This window comes from Zootoca vivipara, chromosome 2 (genome assembly GCF_965207765.1).
Source record: "Zootoca vivipara chromosome 2, rZooViv2.hap1.1, whole genome shotgun sequence".
Lineage (NCBI taxonomy): Eukaryota > Metazoa > Chordata > Lepidosauria > Squamata > Lacertidae > Zootoca > Zootoca vivipara.
Window position 1 is genome coordinate 4481721 of NC_142584.1, and position 21576 is coordinate 4503296.

The 21576-nt window shown below is 47.6% G+C and overlaps 1 protein-coding gene across 1 annotated transcript in view; it reads left to right on the forward strand.

The window, feature by feature from the left end:
* The window catches only part of NCKAP1L (NCK associated protein 1 like), a 72823-nt gene that overhangs the window by 17691 nt on the left and 33556 nt on the right, over positions 1–21576 (forward strand). The window contains exons 7-20 of the mRNA XM_035101287.3: positions 1310–1447; positions 2553–2601; positions 3117–3273; positions 4004–4060; positions 5214–5310; positions 7429–7538; positions 8987–9119; positions 10242–10323; positions 10989–11047; positions 13937–14082; positions 15974–16106; positions 17290–17409; positions 19365–19504; positions 21064–21195. Coding sequence (XP_034957178.3) covers positions 1310–1447; positions 2553–2601; positions 3117–3273; positions 4004–4060; positions 5214–5310; positions 7429–7538; positions 8987–9119; positions 10242–10323; positions 10989–11047; positions 13937–14082; positions 15974–16106; positions 17290–17409; positions 19365–19504; positions 21064–21195 — 1553 coding nt within the window. The remainder of the gene's footprint in view (positions 1–1309; positions 1448–2552; positions 2602–3116; positions 3274–4003; positions 4061–5213; positions 5311–7428; positions 7539–8986; positions 9120–10241; positions 10324–10988; positions 11048–13936; positions 14083–15973; positions 16107–17289; positions 17410–19364; positions 19505–21063; positions 21196–21576) is intronic.

Below are 21576 nucleotides of genomic sequence, written 5' to 3' on the forward strand. Positions count from 1 at the left end.
TCGGTGTTTGTCCATCCGAATGATGGCGGAAGAATTGCATATTCCGTGTGAAATGGTTACTGAGTTGTCGCACCCTCCATACTCTCCCGATCTGGCCCCATCAGATTTCTTTCTTTTTCCAAAACTGAAATCTGCTCTGAAAGGGCACAGATTTCCCAACATTTCACATGTCCAAGCTGCTGTGACGAGGGAACTGAAAGCAGTACGAAAAGAGGACTTTTCCAGAAGTTTCCAACAGTTCTACGAATGTTATCAATGGTGCATTGTATCAGAGCGGGCCTATTTTGAAGGTCTGTAAGGTATGTATGTTCAAATATTTCTCGCTGTCCGATTTCTGTGACATTCACCGAACTTTTCAGTCACACCTTGTAGAATCATAGAATGGTAGAGTTGGAAGGGATCCCAGGAGTCATCTATTCCAAACCCCAGCAATGCAGGATCTCAAAGCACCCATGACAAATGGCCATCCAACCTCTGCTTAAAAACCCCCAAGGAAGGAGAGCCCACCACCTCAGAACCTGGGAACTGATGTGTGCAAAGCATGTGCTGGACCTCTGCATTGTGGTTCCCTGGAGGTGAATGTGGTTCTGTAGTTGGTTGGAGAGAATGAACATTCTTTGCTCCAATTTTTCATGGTGTTGGTTGAAGGGGTAGCCCAATTACAATTCTTATTGTGAGCTTCTTCCCTTTTCTTTTGCTGTTTCACAAGTGCATACAAATAACATTTTGAGAAATGTGTGGGGAGTTTTGGTGGCAGCCGTGACTGGAACGGGAAGTAAAAAAGAGGGAAGTAGGTGAACTGCAAAACCAGAAAAAGCTAAAAATCAAGTCATCTGCATGCCTGGGGGGCGGGGGGGTTAGAGAAGGGATAGGGGAGGAAGGACGGCAAATTTATCCAGCTTTTGAACCAACACTGGGTGATCCCAAAGCAAGCAGGAGTTAGGTCTGTGTTGCAGAATTGGTCAATCCAGTTAAAAATTTCGGTTAATATTTGGATGCTAGTTGTCTGCCATCTGTGGGTAGAGTACAAGTTGAGGAAAACACATAAGTGTGGGGCACTTGTAGGGGAGAAGTAGTGGGTGACCAGGGGATACTTAACTTTCCCTTGTAAATGCCTGAAATCTGGCTGAAGCTGAGCTGTGGGGGAAATTCCTCTAGGGGAGCATTAGCAAGAGAGAAAAAGCAAGTATGGGAAGATTTAAGTGCTCCTCCCACCTGCTTGATGCCAAGGGTAACATGTAGTTCTGCTTTCTCTCTCCCTCTCTCTGTATTTTGTCATTTCGTGCTGCTAACAGAGTTCTCTTTCCAGGCTGTGAGCAATGCACTCCTTTCGCTGCACTTCCTCTTCGCCCGTAGAAACCACTCAGCTGATCAGTGGCAAAGTGACCAACTCTTCAGTCTGATCAACAACCCGGCGAACATGCTAGCTCCTGCCAGTTCAGACACGGTGAGTGTGTCTGTGTAGAGAGAGACAGTGACACTTTCGCTACCTGTCCAGCACAGCCCAAACTCAGGCTTCTGGAGCATCTTAAAATCAGAGGCCTGCATTTTGGATCAGCACTGCTACCTTTTACAGAGCTCATATACGCAGGCTCTGCCCCCTTGTAGATGTTTCTTGAGTTTCAACCGACTTCAGAGAGGTAATTCACTGTTTCCCAGCATGCAGTGCAAGCTGACAGGTCTTGATTGTGATGTCATTGAGGCTATAATGCTGACAAGTTCTGTTACTGTTGGCAGTTGAGCTAGAGCAGGGATGTGGAACCAGCTGGATGGTAGTGCTTTGTGGGCAACCTGCAGGGTGGGGGTGAGCACTTGCCACCCAGGTGCACCAAGTGATTTTCAATGAGGGTGCTGGGCCCCTCAAAGTTCTGCAGCAGCTGTGCATGCACACTGTGGGGTGTGCTCATGTCATAGGAGTAAGTCGTGGGGTGTCCCCACGATAACATCATCACTTGTGCAGGCTGCAGGAGGGCACTGGCATCATGTGATGTTGTAGGGCGTGCTGGTGTTGCATGACCGTGGCCCCCTCGATCACAGCCACGGCCCCTTCAATCATGATGCTACCAAAGGGGGAGGCCACAGAGACAGAAAAGAGAGCAGGGTAATGGATGTGAATCTTAAGTTTGTATAGTGGGCTACTTTCCACCTATAGACAAGTTAAGGTTCAATGTGGGCAAGCAAGAGGTTCCGGGCAATTGAAAAAGGCCTGAAGCAGGGCCAGTGAAGATCTAGAGAGAAGGGGTTTGGCCTTGGGAAGAGATACGGCTTGGGGAGAGTCCCAGAGGCTGCAAAAAGGGCGTCTGGAGGGCTGCAGGTCTGAGTTCCCCCTGCCTCTAAGCAAGAGAGTGAACTGCTGCAGCAGACTGTAATGCTGGCTGTTCTACCAAATGGTTCCCATGTGCACCCAATGAGGCCTTGCTACTCCAGACCTCCTAGGAAAATTATGCTGCACACATTAAAAAACCTTAGTAGAGGCACTGAGTGTTTAGGAAGGAAGATGATGATACCAGATTTCTGTAGGCAGAAAACACATATTTCTTTCCTCTTCCCAGATGGCCTGTGAATACCTTTCTCTGGAGGTTCTTGAGCGTTGGATTGTGAGTAAGTCGCCACATTGTTCTTTGCTGATCTGGTAGGCTGGGGAGGATCCAGGCTGGGTGGTCAACCTGGAACCTTGACTCAGTACAGCAAGTACTGTAAGTGTGCATGCGCACGAAAGCTCATACCAATGACAAACTTAGTTGGTCTCTAAGGTGCCACTGGAAGGAATTTTTTAAATTTTGTTTCAGTATAGCAAGAAATCTTATCCAGAGCTGACCCCTTTCTCATAGCCAAAAGGTGCAGAAATTGTCCAAGATCATCTTCATTGGCCGCAGTGGGCATAGGGAGACATATGCTTGTGCTCTGGGTTCCCCACCCCCTGCCTCACAAATTTAGCACCCAGGTAAATTCTAGGGCAAGAAATGCTATGGTTTGTAATGCATTTGCTTGATTTGCACAATTCATTTTGCTCCTGGAAGTGGGTGGCAGGGAGCGGCTAGCTGCTGTACTGAGCAGGGAGGGTCAGTGTCCATTGCTTCCTTATCCTTGCCTTTGATCAACTTCTACGCCTGCAGTTGGGTTCTTGCTGTGCCACAGCTGCCTGGGCACTACTCAAAGCTGTCTGGATCTGTGGCGGGCAGCGCTCCGTGGCTCTCTCTACATTGCTCTAGTACGAGATGAAGTGCTTTCTATTCACAAAGTGGCGGAGGAGGCCTTCAGCAGCATCAAAGGGTAAGAGACATGTGGAGGTGAGTTAGACCCACAGGCAAATTTTGGCAGGTTTGAATCCCCTCTTTTACACTAATGTTAGAAGTACAGGAGTGGTACAGTTGTTAAGACTCCCACTTGACTATGAAGCTCACTTGGGTGATGCTCTTAGACTAAGCTACCTCACAGGGTTGTTGTGAGGTTAAAATGGGGGTGTTGGGTTGATGAAGGGCTGTGCATACCACCTTGAGCTCCTTGGAGGAAAGGCAAGTTATAAATGTGCTTATGAGTGGGAGCGTCCTCCTGTTTTGTATTCGTTCACCCTCTGTATACATGAAACTGCCATCCATTGAGTCACACCTTCGGTCCTTCATGGCCAGTACTGCTAATTGTGACTGGCAGTTGTTGTCCAGAGAGTCAAATGCAGGTTGTCTTTCCCATACTTTCTTCCTGACATCTTTATCTGCAAATGCCCTGGATTGAACTTGTGACCTTCTGCACGTACAGTATGTTCTCTGCTCCTGAGCTGTAGCTCGTTCTGGAAAACATCACAAGAGACAAGGAAGCTTTGGTGTAGCCATTTTAAAGTGACGGGTTTGCCACTGGAATCTGATTTTAAAAATCATTCAATTTTTTAAAAACTTGTCCTTGCACAAAGTTGGCTTTGCTTGGATGGACGAAGCAACAGAACATAATGTTTTGGAGGGGTTTGGCTGTGATCTCTCTCTCTCTCTCTCTCTCTCTCTCTCCACAGCAATGGAAAACGCATAGCTGATATCAAAGAATGTAAAGAGCACGCTGTAGCAAACAGGTAGGAACGACCCTTTGCTTTCTTGCTCATTGCTTTGTCTGCCGTATTACTGCCTAGGTCTGCACTTTGTCTGCTCCAGGGTTTTGCCTAGTAGGTAACCAGATCTCTTCTGCTTAATACTTTGCCTCACTAGCTTTACCTTTCCCCTCATGTCTGAAATTTGCTTCCCAGCCCCATTTGACCGATGTCCCCATCATCCCTATTTCTTCAGTATATCCCACCAGCTACCCTTTGTTGCCACCTTTTGCCTTATACACTAGATGTCCTCCGTTAAGACTGTGGTCCTGTACATCAGGGGTAACTAACCTTTTTTGGCATCTCGATGCTTTCAGCCATGGCCAACCATGCAGTTTCATGCAGGCCAGGGGCAGGGGTGGCTAAAAGTTGGTGTATCCATCCCACACTCGCAGGCACACACAGACACTTACTTGCCCTCGACATCAGCTATCTGTGCAAAGAAGCTGTTAAAGACACAAGCTCCCTCTCTGCTCACCTCATCTAATGATGGGTCTAGTAGCCAGGAAGGAGACAGTATGACTCCCCATTGGAAAAACTGAACTCTGCCCAGCCCCGAGCTGTGTCTGCTTTGTTAAATATGTTTCTGCCACCACTACAAAAATCAATCAGTTCTTGGAGGGCTTCTAAAATCTGCTTGGAGGACTGGATCAGACTTCCAAAACTGGGGTTAGCCACCACTGTCGTACGCACTTACTCCCAGTTTGAAGCCCCACTGAAGTTAGTAGAACTAATTCCTGAATAAACATGTACATGATTGCACCATAAATCTCCTTTGGAGAAAGGGAAAAGGTAGCCCCACTTTTCTGCAGCTCCTCCTGCATGTTCCCTCTGAGGTCCTGCCATCCACCTGCTCCCTCATCTGTTGCACAGCACACCTAGGAGTCTGCCCAGCCTGAGCATTTGGTGGACAATTCTAGGCATCATGCGAGGGCATCCAGTTGTTTGTCATTTTAGATTATGGTGCTTTTACTGCAATTTTCTGCGTCTAGTTCCAAAATAACTTGACCAGCCTTGGATACTATGTACCTTGACTGAGTAAGTGGGCGTTGTCATTTGCTGCTGCTTGTGGTGTGTCAGATGGGGCCTGGGGCAGCTGTCATCTTCATGTGTGAACCTTCCAATGGTGTCTTGACAGTGGGCAGCTGCATCGAGGTCGGCGCCATTTCCTGAGGAATGCTGTACGGGAGATGGAGACCATTCTGGCCAACGAGCCAGGGCTTTTGGGGCCAAAGGCAAGTGTTGCCCAGAGACAGTGGGGTAGACAAGAGCTGGGAATGTGGGAGAAGACAGTCTTGCATGCATGATGTGTTTGAGTTGGGCAAGTGGGCAAACACGTGTGTGTGTGTGTGTGTGCACACACACACGCGCGCGCGCACACACACACGTCTATATACATTTGCCTATGCAAGTGTGCCTGGGGAGAAGAAGCCAAATGTAAGGGTGTGTATACATATTTTTTACCTATTAATTGAAAACAAGCAATTACAGATTGATTTTCAAATTAAAATAATGAAATGTTAACATAAAACCACAGCATAAAAACAGTGCAGAACCAGAAGGTGGTGAATTTCAATCTGAATAATCGCAACCATGCACCTGACGTTAAACTCCAGCAAAGCCGGGATGAAGAAGCCAAGTCCGTCTTGACCCCTGTCATAGCAGGGAAGCTGTCCCAAAGCTGGGGCACCATCACCACCGAGGAGCTTTCATCCCATGTTGCTGCCAAATGCTGTGTTGACCTTATATTTGAGTCTGACTTGATACGAATGTGGTCCTTACCTATATTGGCTTATTTTTTGACATCATACAAAACCACAGTAGAAAGGGGTCGGGCAGGAAGGGTTGTCTAAAAAGCAGTGCCTATTTTTATCCTGAAATTCATGTAGTTTCTGCCTCTTGAGAATCAAATCTTTTACTAAAAAACAAACCCATCATAGTTCCAGCTTTCCTGGTTGCTTTATCTTTATACTGTAATGTATCTGAACAGTCCCAAGGGTATTTGCAGCAGTCACTAGAAGCCAAACTATATGCAGCAGCAGCAGCAGCAGCAGCAGCAGCGGGTTATATGTTTTAACCACCGGCTGCTCCCTCCAATCATGAGTAAAATGAAAAGTGTGATTTAAATGGCAAAGGGGGCATTAGGGGAAGGGAGCTGAACCCTCCCCTCCCCACTGCTTCTCTTCCTTCCAGCAGGTTTTCTTCCAGTTAGGTAGAGCTTGAGGGAAAATGGCACTGAGAGTTTCCAGGAGGGTGTGCGTGTTGCGTGTGTGAGGAAAGAAATCCCGTATAGGAACATTTATGTATTTCATGCATAAGTATTTATGTTTCCAGTTTTTACCCTTCTGCTTTTCTCATCTTTGCATATTGATGGTCCTCTCAGGTCTCTCCTATTCCATGTTCCCTTTCTCCTTCGTCACTATAGTGGCAAAAGGAAAATTTGAAGCACAGGAAAACATAAGTTAGAACAAGCTACAATCAACAAATGTCATTACAGTGGTACCTCGGTTTATGAACACAATTGGTTCCGGAAGTCTGTTCATAAACTGAAGCGTTCATAAACTGAAGCGAACTTTCCCATTGAAAGTAATGGAAAGTGAATTAATCCGTTCCAGATGGGTCCGCAGAGTTCGTAAACCGAAAATTCGTAAACCGAGGTGTTCATAAACCGAGGTTCCACTGTAATTAGCATGATGGATCTCCCCACCCCCGCCCCCTGTTTTAGGCTTCTCATTACGCAACATACAATTCAAGGCATAGCTGCCAAGTCTCCCGTCTTTCGCGGGAGACCCCTGTATTTTGTTACCATTTCCCGCTGTTATCCCGAATTGATTATATCCCATAAATATCCCGTAAAGCTCCTGCCAGCGGCCATGTCCCGGCTCCCGGCTGTCTGCGCATGTCTGGACATGCGCAAAAGAGATTTCTGGTGCCCAGACATGCAGACACAGGCAGCCCGGCACCAGAAGTCACTTCTATGCATGTCTGGACATGCGTAGAAGCGACTTCCGGTGCCGCTCTGCCCATGTCTGGGCACTGGAAATTGGGCAGCGCTGGCATTGGAAGTCGCTTCTACTCATGTCTGAACATGTGTAGAAGTGACTTCCGGTGCCGCGCCACCGCGTAGAAGCGACTTCCGGTGCCGCGCCACCGCTGATCTCGGATTTTTCAATCCGGGAGTTGGAGGGAATGATTTAAGGACATCGGCTAAGTAGAATACAATAGCTTTTTTAAAAAGTTAATGTGCAGTGTTGGGCCATATTGAATGTCCCTTTCTTGAGCTGGCCTTACTGATTTGAAGGGAGGGAATATTTTTCTCATAAGGTCCCTTCTCCCTCTTTTCCCCACAACAGGCTGTTTATGTCTTCATGGCCTTGTCGTTCTGCCGTGATGAGGTAACCTGGCTTTGCCGACACAGTGAACATGTTAGCAAGAGCAAGAACCCAGAAGAATTCACTGACAGGTACTGATTTGGGTGTTTTTTTGCTTAAACTATTTATGAATAATCATTATATATACACGTGACCCTGAAAATCAATACACAAATCGTAATTACCTTCCGATATTAAAAAGTTCTATGTCTGCATCTGTTCTAGAATTAGAGTCCAATTTTCCTGCCCCTGAAATGTCTCTTTGTGTGACATGTTTTCTTTCCCACAAATCCTTTTATGACATGTACTGATGGGGTGGGTTCCAAGAATGGGGGTGTGGCTTGAAGATGGGGTGGAGGGGATGGATCCCAGCATGCTGAGCACAGGTGGATCTTGCCCCTCTCCCCCAGTTCTTGACCATATAGTGCAGAGTGAACCCGTGAAAAGGAGGACGCAGCTTCCATACTCCTAATAGTTAGGTAGGGAGCTGCGTATGTTTAGCCTGGAGAAGAGACGGTTAAGGGGTGATATGATAGCCATGTTCAAATATATAAAAGGATGTCATATCGAGGAGGGTGAAAGGTTGTTTTCTGCTGCTCCAGAGAAGCGGACACAGAGCAATGGATTCAAACTACAAGAAAGAAGATTCCACCTAAACATTAGGAAGAACTTCCTGACAGTAAGAGCTGTTCGGCAGTGGAATTTGCTGCCAAGGAGTGTGGTGGAGTCTCCTTCTTTGGAGGTCTTTAAGCAGAGGCTTGACAGGCATATGTCAATAATGCTTTGATGGTGTTTCCTGCTTGGCAGGGGGTTGGACTGGATGGCCCTTGTGGTCTCTTCCAACTCTATGATTTGATTCTAGGTGGAAGGGGGGGATTGCAACAGTTTTCCTTGGTCTCACATTTTGGGGCAGTGCCATGTGTGGGTGGAGGGAAGGGAAGAACCTAATACTTGTTGGAATTGGGTAAAATCCTCTGGCATGAACTTGGGGAGTATTGTATCCAGGCTGGCAGGTCAGAGGTTTGTCTTTGTAGGGGTCAACAGCCAAGGGAACCTCACACATACAGCATACTAGGACACCTAGTTCATAGAATCACAAAATTGTTGAGTTGGGGATCATTGAGTCTAACCCCCTGCAATGCAGGATTATGCAGCTGCCCATATGGAGATTGAACCTGCAACACTGGCGTTAGGAGCACCACACTCTTAACCAACCGAGCTATCCTCTCCCTATATTTCATCCAAAGTCTCATCTATCCCCCCTTCAATGGCATTCTGAAAGTTAGTCATAACCTCCTTTTTTAAAGAAGGCATTTGGGTTGTAGGTATCTGCTTTATTTATTGTATTGGTTTATTAATCTGCTGAAATGATTCTGTGGGTGTACAGTGGGGCTGTGTATTCTTCCTCACCCCACTATTTTTTGTGTTCATTTCTTGAAATGATATTTTAAATTCGCCAGCTGCCTTTTTATAAGGGAAGGTGGGGTTCCAAATGTTTCAAATAAGCAAACAAACATTCTGTCCTGCCTCTCACCAATAGCTACCTGGCTGAGCTGCTGTTTCTGATGGAAAAGCTCTGTCGCCTTGTCCGACGGCACCAAAATATCCTCCAGCGCTACCATGTACAGTACTTGTCACACTTCGATGCCCAGGTGCTCAGCAACATCATCCAGGTATGGGAGCTGCAAGGAAGGAGGAAGACGTGTGGTTGATGGGACTATGAGTGGTCGTCTCTAGGAGCTCCCAATTCCAGTGAGATTCCTTATGTGAGATCTCCAGATGTGAGATCTCCAGATGTGAGAAAGGAGAGAATGGACAGAGAATAATTAAAATGCTGCAAATTAGGCATATCTCAGTGTTAGGGATTCATACCTTGCATGCAAATAGTCCCTGACAGTCTCCAGGTTCCCAGGTTGCAGATACTAGAGCAGACTGCTAGTGAGAGTCAACAAATCTGGACTGGATCATAGAATCTAAGAATTGTAGAGTTAGAAGGGTCCAAAAGCCTCATCTAGTTGAACCCTCACAATGCAAATAGAGCAGCTTTTCTCAACCCAGTGCCCTACAGATGTTTTGAATTACAGCTCCCTTCAGCAATGATGGGTGTTACAGTCCAAAAACATCTATTCTGGAGGGCATCAGGCAGGGCAAGGCTGAAATGGACCAACAGACTGGCATGGTATAAAGCAGCCTGACACCGTCTGCTGTGATGCTATAGAGCAGAATCCTGTTCACAAGGCGGGTGCTTGCATGAAGTAGGGTGAAGCAATTTCCCCTCGGCGGACAGTGCAACCTCTGCCCCTGCTGTCGCTCTGCCAACAGCCCCGCCACAGCTTCACCTGTGCCACTGTCGCTGCCACCACAGTGCCCTTGCCCTCAGCACTAACACATCCTCACCCCTGCCATTGCGTCATGGTGGCAGTGTGGGTGCTGCCATGGATGAGGGTACAGCGTGGACACAATGGTGGGGGCAGGGAGAGGTGCCAGATCTGCTGGGGGTGGGGGCAACACATTTTGCCTACAGAGACAAAACATCCCAGGCCTCCCCACAATTCACAAGCCAGAAATTATACAAGAGAACAAAGGGGGCACTCTGGGATTATATCCTTGTCCCAAGGCCTTCGTTTCTTGAGTTTATGAATAGCCTCACTGCCCAAAGACACTCAAGGGATGTACAAGTTTAAAACTGCCACATCAATTCATTAAATAATCACGTTCACTGAAATCCATTGCAAACAAGCTACTGTATATAAATGCAACTAAAGCACTGGCCCCTTCTCTGTTGCCTCTTGCAGGACCTGACTGTGTGCCCTGAAGAGGAGTCTGTGATTATGTCATCCTTTGTGAACTCACTCTCATCCCTAACCATCAAGCAAGGTAGTTATTGTGTCAGCTGGAGGTTGCTACGGATGGATGTGGGCATTTTAACCCTTCCTGTACAAGAGTGACTCAAATTGAGTGCCAAGCGAGGGTTACGCTTTGTGATTGGAATATTATTTGCCAAGTTGTGCATAATTTGTGTGGTTTTGTTTGAATCCTGCTTGTGTTAGCAGTGGGGTTGGGTTAAAGCTTTCTGACTGAAGGAAGCTCTGCTCAGCTTTGGCTTCTGAGAGTTGACCCACGGAGGCTTAGCCACATTCAAGTCTATGATGAGTCATAAAAGTCAATGGTCTCCCCGTAGGAGAATCAAACCCCGGTCTCCGCATGACAGGCGGGGATACTTACCACTATACTAACGAGGAGTTGACAGGGTCCTGATGGACCTAGAGCAAAGCTGTTGGCGTTTGATGTAAGGCCAGATTGTAGGTGCGAGTAAAATCGGAGCCCACTGCATCCAGGAACAAAGGGATGGTACTTAACCAGCCTATAAACTCCTCTAGAAAGGGCTGTCAGAAGGCAAATCATTTTTCTAGGTGGAGGCCTGTCTTCCTACTGCATTTCATCCTAACTTTTCTCATCTGTGAGGCCTATGAATGGTGGAAGAGACCCCCGTGGCTCTTTCTAGCAGCTTTCCCTCTGTTAAATGCTTTTCTTCTTTGCAGTCGAGGAGAAGGAGAAATTTGAATTTTCTGGGCTGCGGCTGGACTGGTTCAGACTGCAGGTAAGATTCTTTGCCAGGATTTGCTCCACTTCCTCTTCTGTCCCAGCAACATGCTGGTGGAGATGGTGTCCTGTGCGGTGGGAGACCTTGCTGCCTCTTAGGACTTTGCATGCTGCCTGCTTGGCCGAGGGGCTGAGGCATCTGGAGGGGATCACAGTCAAACACATAAAGGAGTGCTGGCTGGTCTTGTTTATCCCCACTTGAAATCTATTTTTTCCTAGAAGTTGGGAGAAGGAGCAGGGTAAAATAGCTGCTTAAGGAGAGAGGTATGAGAAGGAAAACAACAGACAAAACAAGCTGCCCAAGTCTCCTCCTTCCCTGTGTATTTAAATCTTTTCCTGCTTTCACTGTTGTTGGTGCTGGGAGACTGCAGACACCCCGTGGTGCCAGGCTGCTTTCATGTGGGGAGGGCTCTGAATGAGGTATAACTGAATCACTCTGACATGACAAACCCTGTGTTGCAGTTCACACACTGAGTAAGTAGGGGCTAAAGAGTCTTTTGCCTGTGCTGCTGGCCTGGAAATACATAGTTTATTCATTTATTTATTTGATTTATATACCACCATTTATATACAGTGTAGCGCATTAAGAACATAATTTACAGAGCAGTTTTAAAAAAGCAGTTTAATACAGAGCATAATAATAGATAGCATAATAATCCTAATTACAGCCCTCCCCCCATCTAACAGGCCATAGATTATTTAATGGTCAAAGGCCGGTGTAAAGAGGAAGGCTTTCATCCGGGGGCTAAAGACATGTAACCATGCAAAGTCTAAGTTGTTGGCCCTTCAGCCTTTGCCAGCTTCAATATACATCCCTGTTAGGTGCATCAAGGCTGCCCAGCCTTTGTTTGAAGACCTCAGGTGGCCTTTCTATTGACAAATGCTGTTCCTGTCATCAAGAAGCATTTCTTGATGCTTAAGCTAAAGTTCTGTCTGTCTGTCTGTCTGTTTCTGTCTCTCTGTGTGTATTCTGATTTATCTGGTACATCTCTGGTAGTGGATTGGCTTTCTGATTTCTGCCATTGTCTTAACAGTAGCAACAATTAAAAACCTTTCCTAAATTCAGCTGCCAAAAAAGAATGCTTTGGGGGATATCCAAAGCAGTGGGTTAGCCCTCAAGAGTCTGAAGGCACAGCGGGGCTTTGCTCAGGCTGCCCAGCCTCCCTGCCTGGCAACTGGTGTGCAGGGTAGCACAGCTGCAGCCACTTTCCTGCATGTCCACCAGCCTGCTGCCGGCCCCAGAGCTTTGGTTCTGGTTGTGGATATTTTTGGATACAGTATTTTTGGTATGTGTTGGAGAAAGAGTGGCAGAGAGGGTGTTTAGAGGGTGCTCCCCACTTCACACGATTTCACTTACACGTGCAGGAGCCTGGACCATAATCCCCATGTAAGTGGGGATCCCCTGCATAGTGCTTGGTTGGGGAACTTATCACAAATTCCTGAGCATCAGAGGCATCCTGTTCTTTAATACTTAGCATGTGTTTGCTTGGCTAAGTCGCTGTTTTGGACCTGCTTCTTGTTGATGGATCTCAAGGCTCTAGTACAGGCATCCCCCAGATGTTTTGGCCTACAGCTCCCATGATCCCTAACTAACAGGACCAGTGGTTGGGGAAGATGGGAATTGTAGCCCAAAACATCTGGAGGGCGAAGTTTGGGGATGCCTGCTCTAGTAAGTAACAAAAGCAGATCCCACATTCCTGAGGTCTGAACCTGCATATTCCATAATGACTGAGTCTAGCATTATTGTGTGTGTGTGTGTGTGTGTGTGTGTGTGTGTGTGTGTGTGTGTAAATGAGCCATTACTGCAATACAATTTTACTATTTTTTGATTAACACTCAAAATGTAATATTGCTCATCTGAGGCAGTCATGTGTTCAGTTGAGAAGCGTCAAGTATTGTGTGATCAAATGATGTATACATGTATGTGAATTGGCCCTGTCACTCTGTAGTTTAGAGCAGTGTTTCTCAACCAGTGTGCCTCCAGATGTTTTGGGACTACAACTCCCATCATCCCTAGCTAGCAAGACCAGTGGTCAGGAATGATGGGAGTTGTAGTCCCAAAACATCTGGAGGCACTCTGGTTGAGAAACACTGGTTTAGAGCAATCTTGCTGATGGGGCTCGTCAACCTGGGAAGGTAGCCCATCCTAAACCTCTGCTGCCCAGTGGCTATACTCATTCATGAGAAAGGCTTCAGGAGTAAACCTCAAGGAAAAATCCTGCAAGAAGATTCCCCAAGGAAAAATCTGTACCCACTGCCTTGTGGAACATGTTTGGGAGAAGCAAATACTAAGGAGTAAACTCTACACCAGGCATCCCCAAACTGTGGCCCTCCAGATGTTTTGGGCTACAACTCCCATGATCCCTAGCTAACAGGACCAGTGGTTAGGTATGATGGGAATTGTAGTCCAAAACATCTGGAGGGCCGAAGTTTGGGGATGCCTGCTCTACACAAATCTGGAGTCCCTAAGATGGTTGGTTGGCCTTTTGTATGCCTCCTTCCAGCAACTCCTACAGTCCAGCTGGTACCAAATGTGTTACTCTGCTTTCCTTTAGACTATATCAGTGAGGCCAAGAGGTCTTGTTGTCTGGGCAGTCCAGGACCTCTACACACGCTGCCCAGGCTCGCACCCTGGAGAGGTCACTTCAGTGTTGCTAACACAGCAAAAGTAATGTGGGAGGCAGCAGTTACAGGTTGCTGGCCTCGACAGCCACAGCAGGTGCTGTGATTCTCCAGCAGTTTGGCTTCGCCCCTGGAGAAACACCCCATTGTCTTGAGACAGATGGATGCCAACAACAGCAATGTACTACTCTCAGTATTTAGGGTGAAGTGTCAGAGAGCATGGGTTCTTTCTCCCAAGGGATCTCTTTTTCCCCCCTCCCACTAGGCATACACCAGCGTCAGTAAGGCTCCCTTGCAACTGCGGGAGAATCATGACATTGCCAAGGTGATGAATCTCATCGTCTTTCACACTAAGATGCTGGACTCTTTGGAGGACTTGATGGTCGAGACATCGGACGTCTCCATATTCTGGTGTGTATATGGTATGGAGGAAGGTAATAGTGACAGCAAAGCAGATTTGGGGCACACAGGGTGGAGCATGTCGGCTACCAGAACACATGCATCCTGGCATAATTTGCATCAATGCATTTAATTTGCATAGTTGTCTGGTTTGGTATTACATGGCAAATGTTGGGTTTTGTTTCTAAGGGAAGGTTAGAAAATAAAGGCCCCACCATAGGTAGGTTCTCTGGGTATAAAGAATGGTGAAAAGAGGGTGCCAATTCACACAACCATCCTGGCTGCAGTGTGGTACTGTTTGTGGCCAGCTCAGATTGTGCTAAGGAAGTAATGAGCAAGTGTGTGAAATGGGTGTGTGAGTTGAGAGTTGAGAAAAATAAGGATGAGGGACTAAGAAAAAGGAGATAAAGATGAAAACGGTGGTGCAAAGGGGTTTGCAAAAAAGGAGGGAGTAGGAGGCATGGGAATGGTATTGGGGATGAAAGCAGGGATATGAAAGGGTCTGCAGAATTGGAGAGGATGGTGGCTTCATCATTGGGCAGAAGGGGAAAATGGTGCTTCGTAGTTGCAGCACAAGGCTCTAGGTGTGTGCAGAAGGGGTTGCACAAAAGGAGTGGGAGGAGGAGGCATGGACATGGGGATGCAGAATACGCGAGAAGAGTGGGTTCAGAAATAGGCTTGGGAAGGTGAAAAGCCAGCTAAGTAGTTGCATGGCATGAGAAGGGGTTAATGGGGGGACAACACAGGGGGCTTGATGAGCAGAGCGGTGATGTGTATACTGCTTACGTGCCTGGCAAACGGTGCAGTGTTTCAAAACTTAGGACAAAAAAAATGTGTACACTGTGAGAAGCAAGACTACTCTCAAACCAGAGAACTTCCTTTAAAGTTCACACATTCATATCGGTGCACATTGGCACATAGAAGCACCTATGCTTCTATGGGGAACAACCATAGCTCAGTGGTAGACCACCCGCCTTGCTTGTAGAAGGTCTCAGGTTCAGTCTCTGGCATCTCCAGGTATGACTCGGAATAACCTATGTCTGAAATTCTGTTGAGCTGCTCTAGTCAAGCCCATACCTGCCAAGTTCCTCTCTGAAAAATAAGGGATTGGACCGGAAGTAGCATACCGGAAGTAGCGCTGCCGCCATTTTGGAACTGGGCGGAGCATGCTCAGAAGTAACTTTTGATGCTGCTGTGCCCAGTTCCAAAATGGCCGCTGCACCAGAAGTCGCGCTGCAGCCATTTTGGAATTGGTCAGAATTGAGTATACACTTCCAGAGTTAACGCTAAATACCTTACCTCTGGTAAATGAGCCATGTAGCAGCTAGAGCAGGCATCCCCAAACTGCAGCCCTCCAGATGTTTTGGCCTACAACTCCCATGATCCCTAGCTAACAGGACCAGTGGTCGGGGATGATGGGAATTGTAGTCCAAAACATCTGGAGTTTGGGGATGCCTGCGCTAGAGAGCTGTGGAAGTTTGTGTCTTGGGCTTTTTAGACTCGTCTGCCCATGTACTATCTGAAACCAAAGGGGTGCATTGGTTGCCACATGAATTTCCCCCCAGCTCCCCTACCCCCCCCGCCATGGCTTCTCAACTTAAAAAAAACCCACCCATTTTAGCTAACTTTGACATTCCATACACACACTTTGAACCTGGCTTCCTCCCTTCCTTTTATTTTAATTTTCTGATAGATTGAAATTTTGTGACTTTTAATTATTTACAGTACTTACTTTTTGCATACTGGTAATTTTCAGAAACACTCCTTCCCCACCCAAAAATATTTATATGCAATGCTGAGCTCAATGGACTTACAGTCTTACTCTGCGTAAGGCAACTTCCACATGCGTGCCATTGATTGCTCCCACTTGCCCTGGTTCCTGATGTCTCACTTCCTTTAACAGTTTCTATGTGCGCCTCTTGGAGAAACTCTTTGCATCCACCATGGAGGAACCATCAATGTTGCGCTATTCCATTGCTTTCCCGCTTCTGTGTGCCGATTTCAGAAATGCCTCCCATCCATTGTGCCCCGAGGAGGTGCGTATGCATGTGCTGGGGAGGGCGTGGAGAAGCAGCTGGAGCTAAGAGAGCAAAGACGCCAAGTGTGAAATCATTGAGAGTGCCCCTACTGGGCTTATATGAGTTCAGCTTTCATGCCCCTGCCTTGTAGTCAGAGCTGGGTCTACTTTGAGATAAAGATAAAGGGACCCCTGACCATTAGGTCCAGTCGTGACCGATTCTGGGGTTGCGCGCTCATCTCACATTATTGGCCGAGGGAGCCGGCGTATAGCTTCCAGGTCATGTGGCCAGCATGACAAAGCCGCTTCTGGCGAGCCAGAGCAGCACATGGAAACGCCGTTTACCTTCCCGCTGTAGCGGTTCCTATTTATCTACTTGCATTTTGATGTGCTTTCGAACTGCTAGGTTGGCAGGAGCTGGGACCAAGCAACGGGAGCTCACCCCGTCACAGGGATTCGAACCGCCGACCTTCTGATCGGCAAGCCCTAGGCTCAGTGGTTTAACCACAGCGCCACCTGGGTCCCTTAGCTACTTTGAGATAAAAAATGTCAAATCCTGCACCAAGATAACCAGAAAAGCAGAACTCTGTCCACTGTATTCATTTATATAAATGAAGTATATTATTTGAATAATTTATTCTGTGTGGGTTTGAAAATACAGGGCCAGAGTCAAGTAACCTGGTGCACTAGTACAAGGACTCCCATGAAAGCAATAGGACTTTCCCCACTCTCCTCCTCCACAGTTCCTCCAGAACTATGGAGAACCCCCAAATAGCATGGGGAGGGGAGGGGAAATTGTTCCATCTGGCAAGCAGAAATGCTTTTGCTGACGGACTGATCGTAATAGTGTGACGCTGAATTCCACCCTTACTTTTGTTCAAGCTGCAACTTTCTAGGAAGTAAGCCTTACTGAACACGGTAGACCTTTCTTTGGATTAAAAAATGCATAGGATTAAGCTGGTAGGACTGCAGATTTATGATCACTTTACTCAAGAATAAATCCCACTGTCGGTGGACAGAGAGCTTTGCACTACTGGAGGCTACAGTGTCAGCAGGCTTTTGGAGCACCATTCTTGTGACAATGAACCAGAAAAGTGCCCACTCACAGCCTCTCAGAGGGGCAGCAAGCAGAGACTTGCAGCAAGCATGGCACCTAAGGCTCCCTTGTAGATCTCAGGTGCTTCTTTCTTTTCCTGGTTCAGTATCCTCATCTGCAGAGCTGTGCCTTGGGCCTGTGCAACAATTTCCTGGAAGAGATGGCAAAACAGGCTTGCTCTTGTATCCTGGATGCCTCTGCCGAGCAGTGCAACCTGAGTGAGCAGGTAGGAAGCCAACTCCTTTATGGACGCTGGGGAAAGGGCATCAGAGGCAGATCTGGGACTGGCGTGAAGAAAGTGGGGGAAGTGGCAGTATCCTTGTGGAGTTCTGTGCAGCCTAGGATAGCGGAATCACTATTCTGTGATTGGGGCATATGGGGAAGATTGGGCAGAATGTATGACTAATTCAGCTTGCCAGACATTTCCTGGGCATGTTGAACTCAGAAATGATGGCCGGCCAAAATGGAATGAAAGAGGGGAACCCAGGTAGATAAAATCTGATTTGGAAACTAGAAGATATCTTGTACTTTGAATGACAAGCTTGAATCCTCCTGTTTTATTATTGTGTTACATTTATTTCCCACCCAATGCAGCTCACAGTAAAATCCAATGTCTCATAAAGAGGCAAAACTACCTACAATAAAATGGTATAAAAATCATATGAGAGCAGATAAAAATAACAAAAAAAACCTGCATGGATTGTTGGCTTGATGAATCTGATTTGTTCTTCCTCTCTGCATGAGGCCTATGTTATGTACTTGTTCTGCAGAATGAGCATTGATGTGCAAAGGATCTGACTGTGGCATAGCAGGTTGATAATCCAATCTCTTCTAGAACACATTCAAGTAAACATCAAGAGCAGAGTTAAAATCTTACCCAAAATGCCATATCCTGGTTGCAGACTCTTGGGCAGGACAAAGGAATGATAGGATTTGATTTAATATTCCACTTTTCCAATAACAAATGTTGAGCTCAGAGTGGCTCACAATAATCGTCATAACATTGCAATCCCTGTAATATCAAACACAGTTGCATGTGAACGAAGCAAACAATTAATACAATTCAATACCGTCAAAACAATTAATACAATTCAATACCGTCAGAGTCAATCAAAATATCAGAAAGAGCTGCTGAGCACAAGCCCTTTCTCTCTGGGAAAGTGATTCCTTCTTCTGTCAGTGCAGCAGGCAGCACTCTCCCAGGTAGTGAGATCCTCCACCCTTTTAATGGAATGCAACCCAGGGTGAGATTATGCGAATGAGGCTGTGTAGCTATATGATGAAAGAGGTTGACTCAGTTCTCAGTGGCTCCTGTTAAGTCTTGGATAGTTTGGGAAGGAGCAAAAACGGCACACTTACCTGGCACTGAGAGAACACTCCCACATGCAAGAGGAGTGCACTGTGACCCTAGGCACAATGCAAAAAAGGGGGCAGCTGGAGTGAGGAGTCCGCAAAGGATTTATCAGAATGACTGCCTTGTACAGGTTCCTGGTGACCAGAGACCATGCCCGGCTGTTGAAGCAAGGATTGCCCAGGGAATGATTTTTCTCCACCCCCACCTCACCCCTGCTACCCTTGTGTTCTGAACCACAGACCCCAAGGAGGGCTTGCGCAAGTGATTTGATGCAGAGTTACGAAAAAAGGACGCCTAGAACGCCAGAATAGCCAGTTCTAGCACTTTATTAAAGAAAGATGTAAACTGATAACACAGCGTGCAGGGCCTCACTGCCTTTACAGACCCGGGAGGGGCACCACAACAGTGAGAGGTCATCATGACTTGTCTGCGCCCAAGCAAACAGGCCTTATGCGCAAAGCAGCATATGTCAGTTTCCCCAGAACCTCCCATCACACCTGGCTGGTGAGGCCGTAGATGGCAGCTATCCAAAGCTTCCTTCTCCCCTCTCTGGGCCTAGAACCCAGCATCCCAAGCAAGGCCAAAGATAAGCACAGCATCAAAGCAAGCCAATTAGCATATATCAAAGCAAGGAAACGTAAATATAGACGAGCTCATTATTTCAACAACTACCAGTTATTTTTGGGGTCATCTTGACTACCAAGATGGCGTTTGCAGGGCTTCCAGAACATTTCACCTTTGGTTCAACGCACCTTGCGATTTGCAACAGACCCTTTCTTAATACACCCACCCACACATAACGCCCTCGCCTCTTTTATGTCTCCCAGCTCTTACCCAAGCACTGTGCTGCCACCATCAGCAAGGCTCGGAACAAGAGGACCCAAAAAGCATTGTCCAAGAAGGGAGAGCCAGAGAGGGACAAGCCTGGTGCAGAGAGCCACCGGAAAGACCGCAGCCTGGTCACCAAGTAAGTCCACAATGAACCCATGTAGCACGTCATGGGCAGCGTTAATGCTTAAACGTCTCCATACCAGCGTGATTGAAGCCTTACGGCAGTGTCTCCACCTCTTGTTGGACTACAGCTTCCATCAGGGCCGTCTTGAGCCTATCTGGCGCCATGGTGCACAGATCCCTCCAGCGCACCCCACCCCCACCCCTACGTTTCCCTCTGGGCAGGCAACAGCTGGAGGGCACGCCGGGGCATGGCGGGTGAGGGCAGCGCTGCCAGCAGGGCTGGAGGGCAGCTCCTCCAGCAGAGAGGAGACTCCAGCCGTGGCACGGCATGGCGGGTGAGGGCGGTGCTGGAGGGCAGCTCCTCTGGCAGGGAGGAGACTCCAGCCGCGGCGCACCATGGTGGAGGCGGGTGAGGACAGCTCCTCTGGCAGGGTGGAAGCTCCAGGCACGGCATGGCGGAGGCGGACGAGGGCAGCAAGCTGATGCCAGGAGGTGCTGCGTCCAGCCTCCACCTCTTCCCTGGCACCCTCCAGAACTTGGTGCCGTGGTTCTCCGCACCACTAGCCCCTATGGCTAAGATGCCCCTGACTTCCATCATCTCTGACCACTGGTCCTGCTAGCTAGGGATGGTGGGAGTTGTATTCCAACAACAGCTAGAGACCCAAGTTTCAGAAACACTGCCATACGGTTAAAATAGGATCAAGGGTGCACTTATAATGACTTGCCAGTCAGAGGTGGAATGAATGAGCTCCAATTTACCCAGCAGTGTGGTGCAAGTCTGACACTGGGAACATCCATAGTTCCTATTGTGTGTTTGTGGGGTGGGGTGCTTCCCTGAAGGGAAAACTAGAATGGCGGTAGCAAGATGTGATTCTGGTGTCCTTAGGGAACCAGAGGACGGAATAAATGGGAGGACCCAAACCAGCTACACTCTGTTTTTGGGGTGGAGTGCAGGCTTGGGAGAGTGGGTGATCGATAAACTACAGTCATATCTCGGGTTATGAACACTGCGGGTCGTGGACCGCGCCAAACCCAAGTATAGGAACAGGTTACTTCTGGGTTTCGGCACTCGTGCATGCGCAGAAGCACAAAATGATGTCATGTGCAGAAGTGTTGAATTGTGTCACGCGCGTGCGCAGATGCATGCTTCAGGCTGCGAATGCTGCAGGTTGCGAATGTGCCTCCTGCATGGATCACGTTTGCAACCTGAGGTATGATTGTAATGGCATTTTATGCTTTAAATTACTTGCTACATGTTGAATATGCAATATAATTGGGCCTGTTTTATCAGAGATAGGGCATTTTGGGTATAATACGTTGCATTTTCATATATACATATATTGTGTGTGTGTGTGTGAACAGACATGATCAGAAGAGCAGGGAATGGGAAGACAGAGTATCTTGCTGCCCCTCCTTCTGTCCTTGGCTCTTACATCTGACCTGCGAAGTTGGACTGATGAGGTTCTCACCTGGCCAGTACTCCTGCTCTTCTATTCTCTGCCTCCTGCAAACCAGGCAGTTGGTATCAATTGCTCTAACCCACTATCATCTTCTCTCCACCCCCACTTCCAGTCTGGACAAGCTGCACCTGACACTGACTGAGATCTGCTGGAGCCTAAACAACGTGACCAGTTTCCTTGTTTTTGAGCACACGGTGACTCCAGCAGAGTACCTCAGCAGCCAGCTGGAGACACGCCTTAGCAGGTACAGGACGTGAGGGACACAGCAGGAAGTGATGTGGCAGTATTCATTATGCGTCTGTTCTCGAGAGAAGCCATAGAAGTACACAGCTATGGCGCGTGTGCTACAGCTTTTGCTCAGTAGTGCTGATGATGTGGGATAGGCAGGAAGGAAGGTGGCAGTGGGGTGGATTTGTTAGATATTGTCAGGGGATTGTTGCGGCTACTCTCAAGTAAAGACGCTCCAGTCTGCTCTGTCTTTAAGAGCTTTATTGTGCAGATTATTTACAGTGCAGAGATATCAGAAAACATGACTGCATAGTCCGATTCAGAACCCGGCAATGGCTTCCTTCGCGTCTTGGACCAGCATAAAAGCCTGGGCACCCCAAAGCGCCACCCCCTAGCC